At 38.6% G+C, this 20,895-nt stretch overlaps 2 protein-coding genes across 6 annotated transcripts; both read left to right on the forward strand.

Moving 5' to 3' along the window:
• The first annotated feature begins 2 nt into the window (after positions 1 to 2).
• Positions 3 to 4,738, forward strand: LOC135166511 (C-mannosyltransferase dpy-19). Its single transcript, XM_064128791.1, has 9 exons — positions 3 to 224; positions 306 to 418; positions 482 to 619; positions 741 to 809; positions 918 to 1,268; positions 1,407 to 2,223; positions 2,355 to 2,517; positions 2,732 to 2,860; positions 3,556 to 4,738. Exons 1-9 carry the CDS (start codon positions 179 to 181, stop codon positions 3,767 to 3,769), a joined length of 2,040 nt encoding a protein of 679 aa, XP_063984861.1. The 5' UTR covers positions 3 to 178; the 3' UTR covers positions 3,770 to 4,738.
• Positions 4,739 to 5,328: 590 nt separating this feature from the next.
• On the forward strand, positions 5,329 to 19,972 carry LOC135166510 (uncharacterized). Of its 5 annotated transcripts, none has more exons than XM_064128786.1 (8): positions 5,329 to 5,662; positions 5,791 to 6,053; positions 12,641 to 12,865; positions 13,084 to 13,655; positions 17,706 to 17,886; positions 18,108 to 18,242; positions 18,541 to 19,235; positions 19,373 to 19,972. In XM_064128786.1, exons 2-8 carry the CDS (start codon positions 6,023 to 6,025, stop codon positions 19,736 to 19,738), a joined length of 2,205 nt encoding a protein of 734 aa, XP_063984856.1. In that variant the 5' UTR covers positions 5,329 to 5,662; positions 5,791 to 6,022; the 3' UTR covers positions 19,739 to 19,972. The 5 variants fall into 5 exon arrangements, with proteins under 5 accessions (XP_063984856.1, XP_063984857.1, XP_063984855.1 ...); XM_064128787.1 differs by having other exon boundaries at positions 5,806 to 6,053; XM_064128785.1 differs by having other exon boundaries at positions 5,829 to 6,053.
• Positions 19,973 to 20,895: the final 923 nt, after the last annotated feature.

A 20,895-nucleotide genomic window follows, 5' to 3' on the forward strand; every position in this document is an offset into this window, starting at 1 on the left:
CGAGTCAGTAGCCGGTGCTTAACAAAATATACAAAAAAAAAATTGGTGAATAATTACAATTGCAGTTCAGATGCCGGTGGGGTCTTGATGATTCCGGGACCGGGAGACGAATCTGACGAATTGGCTTCATCATTGGGGAATCATTGGCATTTTGCGAAACTGGCAGCTAAACTGAGACATGGATGCTGCCAGGATTGCCTACATCCTGCTCCTCGTGCTCTTGTGTGAGTCATTTTTTTTTATAACTGCCATAAACATGAGAGTTAATCCTTTATTGCGTTGATTAATCTAATGTTTTACGACAGCTCTAGGCTTCGGTTTACTTCATCGCTGGCACGTCTCAACGCTTTTCGAAAATGACAGACATTTCTCCCATCTCTCAGAGATGGAGAGGGAAATGTCATTTCGGACGGAAATGGTGGGTAATTTATTTCCAAGTGTAAACAATGATGGAATTTTTAAAAATTTTTCTTTCTTCCAGGGAATGTATTATTATTATTATAAATTGATGATCGAAGCTCCGAGCTGGCAGGAGGGGCTCGATAGACTGAGAAATGACAATTTGTCACAATATCCTAAGGTGATCAATGCTGATAGGACGTATAATTTATTTCCAGAGGTAAATAAATACCTGAGGGATAGAGATTGTTTATAATTTAAGTCCATCAGTTGCCAACTGTTTTTTTAAAAGAGGAATTCAAATTTGAATTCGATTGAGGATTTTTCTTTCTCCCTTGCAGATCTACGCAGGAACGCTTTATCGCTTTGCTGAATCGTTAGGCCTCCTTGGAGAGCCCCAATGCTGGCAGGTAATGGCGGACTAGTCACAATCAATCGATAAGTCGTAATGATTGGAATTCTTGTGACTAAGATGCAGTAAATCGAACTATTGCAATGGAAAATTCAAATTATTGCAGACCGAAAGAGGAGATGTACTCCCTCCAGTGTTGAGCTGCCAAGGGCTGTCAGTGCCGTCATATTTTTATATATCTATTGTCTGGTCCCTCGCCATGATGACTGGATCAGTGCTCTTCCTGTACGCTACCTATCTGAGTGGATCAATTTATGGGGGACTAATCGCTATTCTAGCGTTTTTCTTCAATCACACTGAGTGCACTAGAGTCCAGTGGACACCACCGCTCAGAGAGAGTTTTGCATATCCATTGTTGCTCTTCCAGATGTTCAGGGTCACCATGTTTCTCGATAAATATTCGTTCGAGAGGAAGAAATTTACGTGGAGGAATATTCTGTGGGATAACCCTTATACAGTACGTGTCATTCGTTCAATGTCGTTGGCTCTTGTATAAGATATCCTCGTAGCTGCCACAAATATATAAAAAATAATACTATAATTTAATTATCAAATGAGTGGGGAAATTATTTGAAATAGCTTCCACTGTTTCCAGGACATATTCATCACAACGCAGCTCTGCCTCTTCACCTGGCAGTTCTCCCAGTTCATCTTCACTATCCAAATAGCAATTCTCCTGATCCTCCAGTGGTTGAAAATAATTCCTCGCTACGTGACCCTGTACTTGCTCTTCCACCACATCATAGCCATCGCCTTCACCTTCTACCACGGGCCAATGGTCATCAACTCCATGTACACTTGTCTGGTAGTTGGTGCGACATACGTCAATCTGATGAATGCCCACGTAGAGGGCCTCTGGAATCCCTATCTCCTTCTGTTCTCCGATGTTATCGGCACGATAGGCTCAGCCAAATTCATGAAATCCGCGATGATCGATTACGACGATTATCATCACGTGTACAATCTCCTCAGGTCAAAATTATCCGGATTCAGGGACTTTCACACAATGATGTACACGTGCTCACCGGAATTTGATTTTATTCATTACGAAACTTACGAGATTATTGTTAAGACATTTTTACTGCCAACAGCCATTCTCGGTGGATTTTTCGCTGTTTATTATTGGTACAGAAATTTCAAAGCTAGGGGATATCCAGAGTGCATTGAGCCTGGTACTGCCTACAATGGTCTGCAAACTGGGGCATTTATTGTCATGGCATTTCTAGTCATGAGACTTAAATTATTTATGACTCCCCACTTGTGTATTATCGCTGGTATGGTATTCAGTCGCAAGTATATGGCTATTGTTGGAATTAAGAGGGAACACCTCAGACTCACCGCGTTTATCACTCTTGCTGCTCTTATGATGTACCATGGGGTACAACGGGTGCAGGAGGAGCGACAGTTTTATGGTAAGATTGAGGAATTTTACCGAAAAATAAAATATTTCATATATTCTTTGGCAAGAGGATTTTGGTGTCAAAGTATGAATTATCTTGTTTTATTTCTTTGACTTAGTGCATTCCAATTGTTTCTGCTTCAGGTGAATACAGTAATATTGAGCAGGAACAGTTGTTTGATTGGATTAACGCGAACACTCCGAAGAATGCAGTTTTCGCCGGAAAAATGTCGATAATGGCTAATTTACTGCTAGCCACTGAGAGACCAATTGTCAACAATCCGTATTACGAAAGTACGGAGATGAGGTGACTATTTGAATGTCATTTTAATAAATCACGACATAATTCCCTTATTGATAAGCGGTGATTGTAATTAATCGTTGAAATCATTGTCAATTATCATCGACACAATTTGCATCGCTGATGTAAAGTCGTTCTATATTCTAATGAGTGGAGTTTTTAGCTTGAGAAAATTCCAATGGAGTTGCATATTTAACATTAATGTTAATTACGCTTCCAGGGACAGGACATTGAAAGTCTACGAGATATACAGCAGAAAGGACGCAGCGGCTGTCTATGAAACACTTAGGAAAATGCAGGTTGATTATTTAGTACTGGACGAGGGAAATTGCTACGGCCTTGGGATTGGGTAAGACGACATTTTATGATAAAAGAGAGCTATTTGAGCTCATAAGATTTAGCTCGTCGTGAATGTAGGCTTTTTATTGTCTTCGGAAGAGGCCCATATTTGAGATAAATCGAGAAGAGAAACAAAAATTCAAGATATCGTTCAATTAATTATTTCATTAATTAGATTCACTATTTAGTTAGCATAATGTGGCTATCACAATTCTCGGGAAATTCAATCCACTCGTTAAGCCAGGGAAAAACAACAAAAGATTAATTTTTATCACTTTCGCCGAGCACTCGCTGCTGAATGAAACTTTCTGCAGTCATTGTTCTTGATCGAGTTACATTCATCTCGTTGAATAAGAAAACAGTGGATAAATTAGAATTTCAAGTCCTTGACATAGAAGTTTGAAATTACAATCTCACGCGGGGAGTCTCGAGTCAACGATTCGCTGTATCAATTTCAGTGAAATTGCCTCAATTTCTTATTCAACCAGTTGGAGAAATTTTTCATGATGCAACTCACACTGTCACTGCAGTTCACTATCATGAAGAGATAAAACTGCAGAATTAAATTGATTGATTGTGGGAAGAATGAAGAATGAGTGATTGAAGGAATTGAATAATTTCCCACGAACAATCGTTTGGGAAAATGGGAATAACTTGTAATTCACGTTGATTGTCTCTCACATGATAATTAAAATTTCTCCATAGGAAATCTGGCTGTCGAATGGTGGACCTCTGGGACATCTCGGACAATGGACGAGCCAAACGACTCGGAAAACGTCCTCTCTGTCCCATTTTGTACAGCGGAAATGCCCATCCTTTCCGGAGAGTATTCGCTAACAATCATTATGTCGTACTAAGACTAGACTATTCTACTTATGTTGAATTAAAGCCTAAAGCTCCTATTTTGATGCAGTCGTGAAGAACGAGGAAACAAAGAACATATGTGAAAAAAATTATCAAAAGACTTAAAGAGCTCGCCGGACATCTCTATAGAAATCTAATAGAACTTTCTGCAAGTTCACTAGGTCTTTTGAATAAGGGGTGACTGCTATGAATTTTAAAAACACATTGAACACTGATTAGATATTGAAAAATCAATAATTAGGAACAAAAAAATTTAACAGTCCAGTGCTTCCAATTTTCGAGCCGCAGGGGTTTCGATTTTTTAATAAACACAAACTTCCCAGAATAATGCGAAAGAGTCATTTGAAATTCTATTTCTGGACAAGTAATTAAATTTTTTAATCTAAAAATGGGACCAGTCCTGTAAAATATATTTGTAAAATTTATAATTGAATACTTTACAATCAATTATGTTTTCTTGGCGTTTATTATCCTTTTTTTACAACCCTCAATGGTCGACTAATCTCATTTTAATAGCTTGTGAATTGCGAAACTCACAAAAGTCACCCCTTAAATTTTTTTCATCTACGAAAAAAATAGTATTTTTTCAATTGTATTCTTGCATAAAACTTATCGAGAGAATTCGCATCGAACAAACTTTCGTTTGTATTTCCCATGGAGATAGACTGTTCACGCAAAGTGCACCTATTTTTTCAAATCCTGAAGTGCGTGTGTTGGAGATTGAGAATAATCGGTGTGATGGAATGAAGAGTGAAAGCGTAACAAAATCGCTCGCGAGGCAGTAGCCAGTCTCGTTACTGTAACCCCCCGAGTGATAGAGACTTCTTCGGGTACTACCATTAATGCCGCACATGGAAGCCAACTGAACTTCCGGGTAGATAGAGAATTACATTTTACGAATAAAAATGATAATTGCCGGTACCGCATTTGGTTGGAATTTTTTTTCTCCTCGTTATGAGGAATTTAGAATTACGATAATGCACAAGTTTTTTTAATAAAGAGGGAGAGAATGTTCTTGCAACTAGTTTTTTGTATTTTTTTTTCAATCACCCAGTGAATGCATTGGATGGCGATGCCGGTTTTTCCGTAGAAAATGTTCAACGAGAATTATTCTATTAAAAATACCAGAGGAAAAAAATCGCAAGAGATTCCACTGAAGAAATTCTATGAAAAATCTTTAAAAAAAGTCACATGGAAAAATCATATTTTCTTTACCGTACGTGCTAGCCCTCTCAAAAGCCACCTCGAAGCTCCAAGAATACTCCAACCAAATCCCTCACCAGAAACTATAAATTCCTTAATGAGGAAATAAATTCATCCACACGAGAGTAAAAAAAACCAAGTGACTTCCTCGTACCGGATTTCACTGAGTGCTCACTCCCCATTCCTCGATCCATCCTAACAACCGTATTCCCCAAATGTCTGGAATAGTTTTCCATCGAAAAAGCCATAGAACATGCTGTCCGCACCTTCACTCGGAGCAATTTTCCCCCTTTCCTCGGCCACGACGCGAGTGATTTTTCCATGCCCAAGAGAGCACAAATTCCCCTCCAACAGCCACAGTGAGAGACAAAACGTTCCAACACTGTTACTGGATACCTAACGCAACTGAGATCCGCTATACTGCGTGTTGGTATACCGGTGACCCAAATGAAAATCCTCCAGCCAGTCTCCAGTCCTCGTCCGGGCTTCTTCGCGACGAGTTCGCTTCAACTTGTGCCTCTGAACTAATATAATGCATCTGTCAACTGGTGCATGTGAAGTCAAACAACATTTCCTCAGTCTTGACAGACTAGTGCAATAAACTATTTTTTAAAATTGTGACTGTGATTATCTGTACATCCCTCCAAGTGATTGAGTTGTGGATTTTTCGTACTTATCTCTCATTGTTGTCTTAATTATGGTATCGATTGATGGGGATGACGGGTCATTGAACAACTTAGTCGAGGTATATCCGCGGAAAATAGGCTTATGATTGTCCCTGGATTTTTTTCGGGGAATTCCAATTATTTTTCAACATTTTTTTTCTCATTCTGTCATTTTCTTGGGATATACCTTAATTGAGAATTTCATTAGCTGCGATAACGCTAGAAATACATTTAAACTGGGTGCAGGATGTAGAGGAAGTCTCGTGAGGCGACGAACCGAGGGAAAATACGACAGGTGAATTAACACGCGACTGACTTTTTTTAAAACAGTGAAGAGACGAGATTAAAGAAATCGTGAAACGAAGGGAGATGGTGATTTAATGGGAACACGTGGTATTTTTTTTTACTCTGGGACAACGCAATGAAGGATTTTACGGGGTATGAAATTTACCCGAGAAACTGACATCAGCAGTAAGTATTTATCAGCTGGATTTTTTTTTAGTATTTTTAGTTTCAGTTTGGGGCACCATTTCAACGCGTTTCTCTTCAGATTTACATGAGAAATTCGGCTGACATGATTTCTCAACTCCAGTAGACGGAAAATCACGTCAGCTGTCTGCATAATGTGAATACATATTTCAGCAATGTACGGTTTATCAGCCTGTTTCAGAGTATTAATTATCCGTATCTTTAGAAAGTTTGATTCTTCTAGATTCTACGATTAATATGCGCTCTGCGAATATTTATGGATTTTATGTTTCATTAATATTCATTTTTCGCGAACTGTAGTCTGCAGTTTTCTACGTTTCATGGATTATTCAGACGAATTTATTTCCGCTATTCGAGATCCGCAAAATTCACAGATTGGGGGCCATTCCGAAAAAGCGGGAGGGCTTTTGGCTGCCCAAAAACGCATCTCGTTCACTCGTAACATATAAATTGCGATTGAACTTTTTCAAGTAGTTAAAAAAAAAATAGTCAGACATTTTGTCTGTATCCACCCGCATAAATTCCTATTTTGAAAAGTTCATAACATCGATGGAATCAGCCATTGATTTTTGATTTTCCATCCGAGAATTCGATGCGTGAGAGACGCCCTCAAAACGTGACTGCAGAGCTTTCCATATGACCGAGATAGTGAATGTGTGAAAATACTCACTTTACACAGATGCCAGTAGTAGGCGAGTTTATCACATTTATAATGACTTGTTACACGGACAATGTCATTCGGTGTGGTTTTATTCTGAGGGAGCGTCGCGGTGGTCCCCGCTTACGGTGATCACTTTGCTCTTTGTTACAGCGAGCGCGTTAATTGATTGAAGGTCATAATCATAAATTCAGTTGCAGACTGTGTGGAGTCATAACAATGACAGCTTACGCACTCATTTTATTGAGGCATATCTGATGTTTTGGGTGATACGCGCAGGTGATATTGAATGACGTCACAACTCCGGTCTCCGGAAATTGCGAGATAAAATAATGTTACAATTTTTGTGAGAAATAACTCCTTCATTTGGGCTGTGTTGTACTTGAGGAGTTGATTAGAAGGTTTTGTTATGCTTCTCTTATATATTTAATTTCTCGTGGTACGCGGTAGTGTATCAGTCAAGTTCAGCATCGCCCTTGCGTTTTTATAGAAAGACCAATTTCATACCCAAAGAATATTAAATATCAGATTATTTAGATTATCATATTTATTGAAATTAAATTATACTGATGCACACGCAGTCGGTTTATCGCCGTTTCAAAGCGTACGGTCCTGTGACGTCATTATCGTCAAGTAAATTTTCGGTAATTATTCGTAACTGAGCAGTCACGACTATGAGGAAGTTATCAGCGTTAGACAAAAATTGTTAAAAAATTATCCATTCGATAATCATTATGAAAAAACGCAGCGGTCGATTTCAATAAATTTTTCGCTGTCATAACATAAATAAAAAAATAAAACGACTATTATTTTTTTTATTATTCTCGCCGACCGCCATTTAAACCAAGCCCCATTATCCTCAACTTTTCTCCCCATAATGATGACCCACTGAATAATTTAAACCAACGTCAACTTGAATTTTCGATTGCATAATACGTACAAAGGGTAACGATTGTTTTGTTAATGCCAAAGTGAGCATGACGCCATTAAAATTAGAAAGAGGGGAAAAATAGTAGTTGAAGTGGTGACTGGGTTGAATTGAGGTCTCGCGTAGGTCGTGTCGTCGCGTCTTCCACGGAATCCCAATGGAAAGAGAGGACGGGCCAATATGGCGATCGCGTGGGAACTCACCAGCCGATAGTTTTCCGCGGCCTCTCCTCACAAAACTTGATCCAGCAACTGAGAAAATTACACTTTAGGGGGAGGGGGATTGGTAATTCTTTCCCAGAATGTGGGTAACAGTGTCGTAAAATTCCGTCATCTGAGGAGGTATCTGTGCACTTATATTTTTCAGTGATTTATATTTTACTATTCAGGGGAAATGGATCTAGTTTCAGGAGTCGTACGATGTAGAAAGCCTCGGGTAGAAAATTATGGGAAGATCTGCACTGAGAGTTATCATATTCAAGTGGAAAAGAAAGTACTTTCTTTGTCTGAAGATGGATATTTTTAGACACTTGATTTTTAGATTTTCCGGAGAGATTTTATAGAACAATATATTCAGTGAGGAGAACCATTTTTCTAGACGGATAAAAACAATTGGGGTAAACAACGGCGATGGTTTCTGCAGGTCATTAAAGCATCATTCCAATCCAATTAATTGAAATTGAAAATTTTTTATTGGCCTGAAAAAGCAGCTCGAATGTAATTACTACTTCGCTCCACGAATTCTCATCCAAAGTGGGACGGAAAAATATGAATGATGGTTCAAAAAATTTGTTCACTTTACTAAATATTAATGACGCGACGTGAGGGTAGCCCGGTGATAATAAATAATTTTTAGAAATGTTTGAAAACGCGAGGTGAGCGCGCCGCCATCTTGCACGACCTTTTGGCGGTGCTCCACTTGGTCTGATGTATATCATACAACGAAATGATCTTTTAGGAGGCATTTAAAGGTCATGGGGAGTAATGCAGGTGAAATTTCCCCCGCGAATGGCGAAAAATGTCCTGTTACTTGACTACTTCTTCAGTTTTTCCAACATTTTTTTATTCCACACAGAAATAAACCAAGAGATAAATGCAAAAATTATAATCAATCGTTAGAATTCCCTCCCATCACCTGAAACCATAAAATCATAACGGGTTTACAAGTGTAACACTGAAGAAAAAATGACAATGTATTCTTGTGAAACAACTCTCGTACCTGGAATCTCGTAATAGAGGAGAGAAGAGACACCCGAGGTACTCTTCAATTGAGCTACACGTATGGAAGACATATAACGAATGTTGAAGACGGGGGGGATAGACGTAGCGGTATGCGGCTTGGCCTAGAAGGCTGAGGAACACTGTAAAGTCTAGATGGAGAGCCAGATGAGCGGCGAGACGAGGAATGAGAGACAAGAGGGAAGGAAGCGGGCGTGTCGCTCGATTAGGCTGGAATGCCAGAGAGATGTTGTGCTGATCAAGGTCAGGGAAGAAAAAATTATGTAGAATGAGGTGTGCAGAGTGGATCAGCGTGTGTGCATAAATAAACGCTTTGATCGTTCATCCAACGCTTAGAAGGCTTCATGGAAGAATTCAAACACGTTTGTGATAGAATTATCACGGTTCATTGTTCAAGGTGGGGGGTATTAGTCCATAGCTGTTTCTCATATATTTTGTCACTGTTTTCTAGGCTTTTTTCATGCCTGGGAAGTTAATTTTAATACGTGAATAAATATTTATAGTTTAATTTAGATGCCCCTGAAGGGAAAGGTAAATAATTATCACTAATAATACTGCAGGAAAAATAAATGGCAGCGACCGAGATTTTTGCAATGACATGTTAGGTATTAAGGATTGTTTTTATTCCTTGAATGACGATGGAAATGAATTTTCCCACGATGACTGAGGAAATGATTTGAATTTCGTAAATTATGTGATTTCAACAATCATTTGGGGAAATGTATCGAATAATTTCCTGGGGATTTCCGAAAAAATAACGCGGGATAATAATATATATGTTATGCTTGATCGAATTCAATAACGGAGTTGAAGAAATGATAAAACAGTTGTCCTGCCTTATTGCCAAGTGACCCACTTCGACCCAGGTCAATAGAGTGTGAAGTGCAACAACAAACATGTGGGTTTGAGGCGATGGAGATATCTCACCGAATGAAATCCCATAAAACTGTCAAAAAATAAAGTTTCGAACCCACACTGTCATCATAATTTTAAGTCATCGGAAAAAGGCGCGAATTTTTTGTCGTGAAGTGTCGTGCGTGAAAATGATGAGATTGTGATTTTTTTAGCGTTTGTAGTAGAATTTTTATTGACAATTTCTCTCTGTGAAGAAATGAGAAATTGTGGAGTTTCTGGGATGTAAATTTCTGATGGAAAGTCCGTGTATTTTGTGTGAATCTTCACGAGCGTCTGCTCAGTCCCTTTTTATGGTCTCTTATTATGGATTATTTCGAGTGAAAATTTTTTGATGGGGTATGGCCAATTGGGCGTGATGATTCGAAAGAGGAAATCGGAAGGTCAAAAAAATAGGTGCCGAGGATTTATGAATGTTTATGGTTTTGCGTTTTAACGCATGAGTGGAATTGAAAGTTGCACAAGAGATAAATAAAGTGTGAGGGAGAGAACAACAGTCGGCGGGCATTGCTCTTACGAAAATGGCGTCTTTACCGACTTCAATGTACCTTCACATGGAAAATATGACTCCATTGTACAATCAGAAAAGGGCAAATATGAATGATGAGAAATATGTGTGACACGATGGAATTAATCTTTTCAATCACTGATCACCTTGGATTCCTTGGAATTGTTACTAATAATTTCAGACACTTATTTTTTTACTGGGCATAATGTTTAGTCTAGAAAAATGCGTGTTGAAACTCAAGGTTTCTATAATTTTCTGAAACGATAGAAGTGTACTATGGGCTCATACAATTTTTTTATAATAAAAAAAATAACGGGGTATCATAAAATTGTTATGTTCTCCGAGGCGCGGAGAAATGCTTCCGGATTGTTCTGCACGATTTTACGAGAAATGAGTTTGAAAAATCTTTTTTTTTCGGTGTGGAATGGAGAGAGCACTTTAAGGAAGGCTCTTAGGAGACCTGTGCTTTAATTAATTACTCTGTTGTTCTATAAAATATGTGAAAATAAATTTTTCATGTAAATTAACGAAAGTGGCTTGTCACCGCTCCAATTTACCCCATATCATTTTTAATTTGAAAATAATCCGAGGAAGTGATTCTTCTTGCAACAGCAGAAATAACAGATCGTAGTTGAAAGCTCATACAATATTTCTGAACTCCTATGAGTTCTTTTCGGGTGGTTTTTCCGGTTGGAAAAAATCCAGTTGTTGGAATTCTTGAAATTAAATTTTTTCAATTGTCTTTTGTTCCCTTTCGGCGGTTCTCATTGTATTGAAATATCGAGGAATGAATCCTGATGGGAAGTGCATTCAAACAGATAGGGGACAGAGATTGTGCATGATATTTCGTCACTATAAAAGAGTGAAGAAGGTCTCCAGGCACGTGCTTGGAATACCTCATGTCTCAACCGGAATGTCGAGTGTGCGTGATCGACAACGAGAAAGTACACAGCCAGTATGACCCAGACCTGAAGAGGAGTGAATACAAAAACAAAAAAAAAATCAACAATGAGTCTTTTGACAGGATGAGTGAACAGGCGAGCTATGAACCTTGCACATAGAAACCATTAGCCTCGTAGGTTTCCTCTGTCTGAATTTTTTTGTCAAGTTAATTATGAATAGTAGAAAAAATAAAATAAAGTTACATAAATGGCCTCGACATGACACAAGATTTCTTCGAGGGAATATATAATTTTTCGGCAGAGGTAATTTGTACTCAGGAATTCAGAAAATGCCGCGGTAATGATAGTTAACCGACACCAATAGACGTAACGAATCAATTTTCCACTCCCTCCGACGTTCAACAAGAATGGAACATCTCATTCGCGAACGTCTCGTTGATGATTCGAGACATTGAAAATAAAAATGTTAAATTTCAAAATTAAGGAAGTCACGTGGAGAGCAAAATTCTGTTCCGTCATCTGCCGGTTAACACAATATGCGGTAAACATTACGGAAGTGTTAGGCATTTTTTCAGTGAAAAAATGCGTCTTTTTATAATTTTTAGAAAATTTTTGTCTCCGTTGAAGTACACGATCTTGATGGATATTCGTCACATGAGATTTCTTTTCCGTGACCTAGGTCTTTTGTATGGAGACAATTAGGCCAGTCGAATGAAACCACTCTCTACGGCAAGATTTCGCCATTTTCGCTCTTTTAAAAAAATTAATGAACGCCACTGACGCTTTCGAATTTAATGAAACATAATCGCGAGCATTAAAATTTTCGTAGAAAAACCTAATGATTTTCATTGAACTTCCGAATACGACAGCTTGACTGCGCGTTATTTTTCAACGAAAAATTTCCAATGGCAATTATTTTAGAAAAAAAAATTAAAATTTCATGAGCCTATGCAATTTGTTTGAGGCAGACTAGAAAGTGTTGTCTATTCTGTTGATTTTTTCCACAGAATATTTTCCATTGAACGTAAATTTCTTAATAGTAGTCCTAATTGTGCAAGAACGAAGGGAAAAATTTCCATAAACTTCATAAAAAAATTCCTAAAACTACAGAATGGCCATTGGGCCAACGGTACTTTAGTCTCTCTCGATCGCATAAAAATTGAACTATCGTTCAAGTTTTACCGGTTTCCACTACCCGTATGTGTCATGACCCAACACCAACGAAAATCTATCCCATTCACTTTCCCAATTCCCCATCACCAGAATAAACGATCATAAATAATGTCTCAATTCTCGAATACAAAATTCGTTTTCCTCTACCAAAAAAAATTCCGCACTAATTTTCCACACAACAGTATCCAAATCTTGGATTATTCCGAAATTCCTGAACTTCCCAATTTCTTCAACCAAATATTTGTTTCAGAAATGCGTAGCGAAGTGGGCGAATGGCTGGCAACTTGTGTTGGTTCACCAATCTGCATTTTACTGTTGTCGTGGTCATTGCTCATCTACCAGAACCAGCCATCGTCCTTGAAAAGAAGAATTGACGTCCTCACTGTTGCAATCATCATCGAGAGTTTAGCTCATCAGATTGGTCTGCTACTATATGCCATACTCACGCTTATAAGACCTGCCAATCACTTTGGAGGTACCTACATCATTCACCTCAAGTTCGAAAACTTCTAAAAATTATTTATCCTCGTCCCCTCCCCCATAACTCCCGTCCCCTCGCCCTCACAGAGTAAACAATTTTTTGAATACACCAGTGACACCGTCTGTCACCTCACGCCAACAAATTTGTGCTGCACTATTTTTTGTAGTTGCAAAATAAATTAATTTGTTAATTTATCTTTTCATTGCTGACAGAAATATGCTCCACTCTCGTGTGGTTGCTGAACACATCTCGCATTCTTCAGGAGCTCACATTAACATCAATAGCCATTTTTGCTGCAATCAGCAAAGACGAATTAACCGTGACAAAGAATCACATTAAGTACCACTTGGTATCTCTCACGGTAATAAGTGCTTGCATAGGCTTCACCGGAATACTAAACTTCGAGCCTGAAACATGTGTATTTCTCGCACAAGACGTATCCCCCAAGTACGGGCTCTTCGTCAATTCCCTGAGGGCATTGCTGCTATTAGGGACCATTTGCGGTCTTTGTGGAGCAATTTTCAAGGATACCTGCCGCAGCCCAAAGTCCGAGTTACTGCAGTCAGTTTCAGATCTGTCGGAGGCTAGCTCCAAGAATTCATCGGGTGCTTTCGAATGCCATCCACACCATTGGGATCCATCAAGTGGCTCGTGCACCAGTGGATCAACGAACTCCAGGGCTTGCCTGAGAAAGAGGAGACCTCAGGTCGATGAGACAGGAAGTAGATCGACGGTTTATAGCATAATCTTTGTGTGCTACATTTTCGATCATCTGCCTGTATTGGTAAGTGCTCTCTTTGTTTTGCATTTTTTCAGGAGATCGCTCTTTGTATAAGACACTGGTGGCCTCAGTTGTGTTGGTGGTACAGTTCTCCATCCTCACGTTCTTCATTTTGAAAAATATATGGAGGAATAAAAATAACAATCAACCACTGATTTAATTCTACGCGTGATGATTGTTCAGTTGGACATAAAACGTTCGTCGGTTCAGGATAGATTTTAATAAAAATTCTTGAATGGTCCTGTTGTCTTCATGAGTCGTCCTCCAGGTGATCTCAAATGAATCCGTTATCCTAAATCACTGAAAGTAGTCCCATCAACAGTTGCTTCTATGTGCGTTCATCGGCAATCAGAGAGCCAATGTTTCTGGAGATTGTCTCGTCGATCGTCGGAATTTCTCTACAGGAAGATCGTCCGGGCCTTTTGTGGTGATCTTTATCAGCCCGTTGCATCATAATCCTTCACCACGACGATCGGAATGACGATGGGAGTCATCGCCCCGGGTATTGAATGTGAAGTATTCGTTGGAGCAATCCAAACAATCTTGAACCGATGTTTTGTCACTCAGATTTTTCACTCGCGTTGAAATAGAAAATTTTATCTGTAAGACACTTCCATCCACCGTTAGGTCTGTCGTTTCTAATTCAATTAAGATTCGACGGATATCTTTACTTGATAAATGCTCTTCCTTTCAATTTCACTGCCCTCATTCTGAGCCATTGAAATGTCCAATAATTTCTCCTCATTTCCACCAACGTTATGAGTCCAATCGGAAGCAAAATTTCTCCAGTTGTCAATTCTCAATGAATGGATTATTCTTCTGAAAACGAATGAATTCATTCCAGTTGTTCTCATTCGCTGAATTTTGCCAGTGCATTTGAATAAGTTGGTCATCCATGGAGATTTACGATGAATAACGATCGAGGGAGAGTGCTGGTGAGTGAAAAGTCAGACCCACTTTATTTTTGTCCTCATTCGTAAATATATTTTTCCGCGGGGGAGAATATAAAAAAATATACACCGAGAGGAGAATTTGAAAAAGTAAACGAAATTAAATTTTAGGGCAGAATTAGATCTCCAGGAGGCGAAACGAGGGATGAAGATTAGTTTTATCCCAAGTCTAATTTTTCCAGCAAAACTTGACCTAAAAAGTGGGTGATTGTCATTTCGCCCCACGTTTGACTCTCTAGAGGTCTAATTTTTATCCAAAATTTACAAACAGATTAGGGAACAGGCGCGTAATTTACAAGAAAATTATCTTCGAGTAAATTATGTGTCTCGTGGAAAAACAGCACAAATCACTGGAGAATGGTGATGAAGTAAATTTTGAACTCGCATGTTTTGCACAGTCTGTGGAGCATGGGAGTATTGCTTTGAGGTGTGTCGATTCGGTTTAGTGATGGTTACGAGATCAGGTCAACAGTTTCACTCGCACGATTTCGAACGGCCATTCGACGTGCGTAGAATGCACATTCAGGTGAATTAATCGATTTGTATTGCTGGGGAAGTCAGTGTACGCTAAAGTGTGGATACTGCCCTGATTTTCCCGATTGTATCTCAAAATTGATCGGTGATTGCCCTTGTCTGATGGTAGAATTTGAAAGTCACATGGGATTTTTTTTTCTTCTATTTTTCAATTGTCTCCTTGTTTGATCGAATCGAGGGAAAATGGTTCTAGTCACGTGAAAAAAAATTATTTGCTCGTAAATCTTTGGTTTCTCAACTAATAATTTAATCGCTGTTACGTAATGTTCATGGAAAATACAACAGGGCTCGGACCCAATTCATTAGCGAAATAGAAAGGATTATTCTGGAGGAATGAAAGCACGTTTTTCCTATTTTAAGAACGGAAGAATCCGGAGAAAAATTGAAACCAGATATTTTATATAAGATACCTCTGTCGGGGCTCGCTTACTCCTGGGAATATCGCCGATCAATTAATATTGATAATTCATCACTCGATAGGATTTAATACGTCGGGAGAAATTTTTATTTCGGTTGGAAAATTCGCGGGAGCTATCGCATGTCAAGAGAGTCAATATTTCGATTTTATCTACTAATGGGAAAATGTTCATTAGAAAATTGCATTTTACCCGGCAAAAAAATGGAAATCTTGAGATTTTTGAATTATGTCACCTCTCACTTTTCTCAATTTTTTTTCAGTAATTTGAGCCGAAGGGACCTTACAAGAAGAACTCGTTGTCTTATGGCGTAATTTCGTACATAATTGTTTAATCACTCTGCGTGAGTCCCAGCGGCATTGACAGGTATTCAGTGCCCAGTAATGAATATGAATTATCTTCAAGCAAAAAGTGTGCATGTGTGTTGATAAGTCCACTGGTGAAACTTTCGCTTCAGCTCCCTGAAGCGCAAACATCGAATTTTATTTCAATACAACAAACAGGGGGTAATATTCTAGGGGGGCATAAAAATGGCTTAACGTTGGTGATTATGGACTCGCGAAGTAATAGTTATAATCGATCGAAATTGATTTCACGGAATTTTTTTCAATGATATACTTTCTGATTTCATTATAATTTCCGCACAAAATGGAGTATTTTTATTGCAGTCTTTAGGATAAATTATTTGGTCTGAGAATATTCATTATTTCTTTCTTTCATGATACGAATATAGAAAAATATATAGTTTTATATTAACATTTTCTTTTCATTAAAAAAATACTTTGTCTCCTATTTCCGCACATCCGCGTCCGAATATTTTCATTAAAAATGGAAATACCGGCAATAATTATGTCATGTATTTCACACGAGGAAGTCACACCCAGAGGTTCATCCAACTCGACATCCGGTGTGCAGTCACTCGTTCGAAAATCCTCGAGGCTTAACATCCAACGTTTGACAGTTTTTATCATTTTTCATTTATCGTCAAATGAAACCACCAGTTTTTATTATCCCACACCTGAATGTTTTTTCCTTCACTCGTAATTCTGAACGGGGAAGTCCCATATCTTGATCGGATTCAGTTCCTAATTAGCTATCGCGATTATAATTATCCTTTACGCGATGGTTTATGATTTTGTCCAGCAATTGATTTTTCAACGTCCCGTTAAATGCAATAGTTTAATGTAATCATTATTTTTTCAAATTAAATAAAATTAATGGGCCAATTAAAAATCACTGAATTAAGAACCCCTGGTACAACTCAATACACGAAATAACGTCTTACATCGTTGAAAACTTTCGATTTTACGTTTGTACCTGAGGTGAAAACGAGCATGAGCGGTCGCGCTTTCGGGACTTCCACTCCTCCTCGAGGAGTCTCTGTGGATGAAATTTGAAAAAAAAAACCCGTTTATGTATCTGTGAATTAATTAATTCACCACAAGCACACCATCCCCGCTCGATACCACCGGTAATTACGATAGACCGCGTGTGCAATTACCTTCATAATTATTTTTCACAATATAGAGTGAATTTCAACGGATCGAGTGAAATGTTTGTTGTATATTTCGATTTTACTCGGTGCAACGGTTCAGGTGATTTTTCATGACGATCTTTCGTGTCTAAACTGTTGAAATTACGAGTTACATGTGGAGGGAAATTTTCATTGAGGTGAAAATCAGTCGTCTGTGAAGAAAATTCGTTTTATCGATAGCGAGACAGAGAAAACACATACGTCCTTTTGGAATTCCACTCTGCGCCTCACCAATAGAAAATTCAATACGTAATGAGTCGCCTAATTAAGTTTAATTCTTCATGCCGATTGAAACAGTCGGCATTTCCTTCCTAATTTATATAATCGAAAATCTCAATGAGAGAGAGAGAGAGAAAAAAATGCAGTTGATTTCGAAAATGACTCATTAAATCTCGACAGTTTTGCCTCGACTAAGCATCTCTGCATAATAGTTTTTATGCACAGAAACATCAGGCGAATATTTCTGGCGAAAGCGGAGAAGAAACTACTTGTCATAATTATATCTTTGCGGTCATGTTCACTTTGAAATTATAATACAACTCGGCACGAAAAAAATCTCATAAAAATTTCATATTTCGTTGAATTTATTATTAATGTTATTTTATTATTTTTTTTGCAGATTGTATCACTCAGACCGGAACTACTGCGGGGCTACTGTACAGTACAAAATCTTGCGATATGGCTGCCGTTAATGAAGGACACGATGCTTCCGATATTTTTAGCCATGTTCGATAAAATGTTCTGCCGATATGTGGCTAAGGTTTATACGAAGCAAGATCGTTCTCGAAAGTTGGCACACTGTGAGTAATACCCTAATCCTGGGCCATGAATTTTCCCCAAAATTTAATCAAACAGTGCATTAAAAATTCACTGCATTTATCAAAAATGAATACGATAATTTAAAACGTGAATGAATACGCGCGAATTTAACGCGCCAAATTTGAATTCATTTTTTTTGCGGACTCGGCACCACTGCCAAGTGAATATTATGTCTATAAATATTTTTAATGTTAATCTTCAGGTGGACTAGACGGGAAATTCCGGCATTTCGAGCAGGATGCCGAGTACAAACTCCAGTTAAATCTCAATCACGGACTGAAGTTTCCCCTGACCAATGGGAGTCTCTACGGAAGGCTGCACAGTCATCAAAATCGAAGTGAGTTATAACAAATAATGGGTAAATGTTGAGTAACTGTTCACTCCGCAACGTAATAGCGTACATATTGAGACATTATTCCCTATCATAAATATGGGAGCCATCAACACGAACGATAGATCCTATTATTCAATCCCACCAATAAAATCGTTTGAAGTATACGATGAAATATTACGAGTCTTTTCTCCATCTCAATGAACAATTATCCAGCGCGACTCTGATTTACATTGAATCGAAAGATGCGAAATTACTCAACCGATTAGACCTCAACTATAATTTTCATCATTAATATTTCCAGCGCGAACGGGAACGATAACAATGGGTATCCAGCATTATCCCCGGGCCCAATCAGCGCACGAAGACAATGCCTACGGCTCTCTTCCGGCTGAATTAACATCCTTCACTTCATCAACCTTTGAGCCACGTCATTCCAAAGAAACAAAATCAATTGTGTCAGATCAGCACTCGGCGCAACGTCTTCTCCGACTCAACGAGAATTTTGATTTTACAAATCGTCGAAAAATCGGCAGTACCGATGTCTTTGGTCAGAATATGGAGAATCTTGTTCAGCTGGAGGAGCCAAAACGAAAGTTCGCTAAAAGTTTGGACGAAATACGTGAGGAAGGGCCGAGAAAGCAGGTGAGAAGTGCATCGAGATTGGAGGCAGCATCCGCTAGAAGAGAGGAGCAGGAATTCACGAAAAATTTGGTCCGGAGAAATCAGAGTTTTGAATATTCGAAGTACTCGAGAGCGGGACTCGATTCGAGGACTTACGATGCCAAGGATCTGTTGAAGAAGGACAGGAGCTTTGAGGTGAAGAGGGATGGGTACGATCAAGAGGCCGGGTACGAGTCCTCGGACGACGAGAGCTGTGATTTTGGAAGTGGTGATTTTGATACCATGAGCTCATGCAAGAGCCGCAGCAGAAGCTGTTGCTCTGTTACCACTGTTGCCAACGATGATTTCGAGTTTTTCCAGCGGAAAGGAATTAAGGTATATCGACTATTCAATTGATTGAATTCATTAATCGCTCATTATGTTGTCAGGTAACAATTAGGTAGTTTAATGCCCATTTGGACAGCAATTGAAAATACAATTTAAAAGAGTAGAATTCAATTTTTTGATTGCAGGTAGACGACCTTCTTCCCTCGAAGAAAACCCTTGACACAAAAATCAACATGCGGACTTTCACTCCAAAAATCATCGAGAGGAATTGGACAGGCGAAACTGGATCACAAAAGCGAGATAATTCCAAAGTAATCTCGACAAAACCCGTAATTCAATCGTATTTGAAGAAAATCACTCCGGGCTATTCGATGAATGACTTGGACAAGCTCTACCCAGACACTAAACATCCGAATGTGTCAATGGCCAGCCTCAAAAGCGCATTGACAAAATCGGACATCAGTTATCTTGACAATGGAGACATCTGCAGGCACAACATTGGTGGATCCGCACCAGATTTCAAGAAGATTTTTGTTACGGACTTTATCTGACAGATCTCTTTGTCTTCACCTTTGACATTGACTCATCCAATCAAATGCGAAGATCCCGACTATTGTTAACTATTGTTCTGAGAATGTTTTAAAAAAATTGATGTAATATACTCATTAGCTAGAGGAGAATGTTATTAACCCAGTGGATTGTATATAATCGTTGTATATTTGTATCTTAATATTTAAAGATAGATGTTATTACTTTGAAATATATTCATTGTCTTTTAATTGCCAGCCAATGGGAAAATGCTCGCACATTTTCTTATTAATTAAATCCCTAATACGCTACAACTGCCCTAATCGATGCACCTGTAAAAATATATATTGAAAATCATTCAACTACAGCAAAATAATCTAAAAATTTCTGACTTATCACCAGTCGATAAAAAATCACCCAATGGTAAAACAGAAACCACTGAGTTGTCTCGAATAAAATTCTTTTCCGACGATAGTAATAAATAATCTAGTTAGATTGCGCTAGGTTGACTTCAGAAGTCATTTGCTTTTCACTTCGAGGGAAAAATTTCAGATATTTAATTCAGGATCGCATGTTCCTCGGTCATACCCTGGAAATGGGCATCCGTTCATTCGCGAAATCCGGATAAATCGGGGTCTGATGAACCGTTATAAATGCTAGAGGTTGGAATCATTTAAGCTTTGAAGAGAACTATTCGAGCATGAGCTGCACCGAATCTATAATTATCACGCGAAATGAAGCGACCTCTTAACCTGACTGAAGTGATTCGACTTCCTAGATACCTCTGATCGCTAGTTTCTCGATTAATCCGTGCAATCAGGACCGGCAAATTTGTAGGTTGAAATAATTTAATAATATTGGTGGAGGTCTTTCCTACGTTATTTGAGGGGAATCCCCGTGCGTGCTGAATTAAGATGCACTGACTCTACCGGGTATTTCGAATTTTGAGGAATATCGCGAGTGAAGTACTTCAATAGCGGGTTTTTTACGCTTAAACGTACACCTTCTTCGCGGTCTTCCTGGATGATAATGTCAATTTCGTAATAAAAACCTAATTAGCCCGCCCAGAGAACGGCTCAATCGAGGAAATTAATTAAAAAAAATACTTCTCTTAATAAATTAGTAGATTTAGATATTTAATTTGTGATGAATTTTCCTCTCGTGGGAGGGATCCGGATGT

This window comes from Diachasmimorpha longicaudata, chromosome 10 (genome assembly GCF_034640455.1).
Source record: "Diachasmimorpha longicaudata isolate KC_UGA_2023 chromosome 10, iyDiaLong2, whole genome shotgun sequence".
In the NCBI taxonomy this organism is placed as follows: Eukaryota; Metazoa; Arthropoda; class Insecta; order Hymenoptera; family Braconidae; genus Diachasmimorpha; species Diachasmimorpha longicaudata.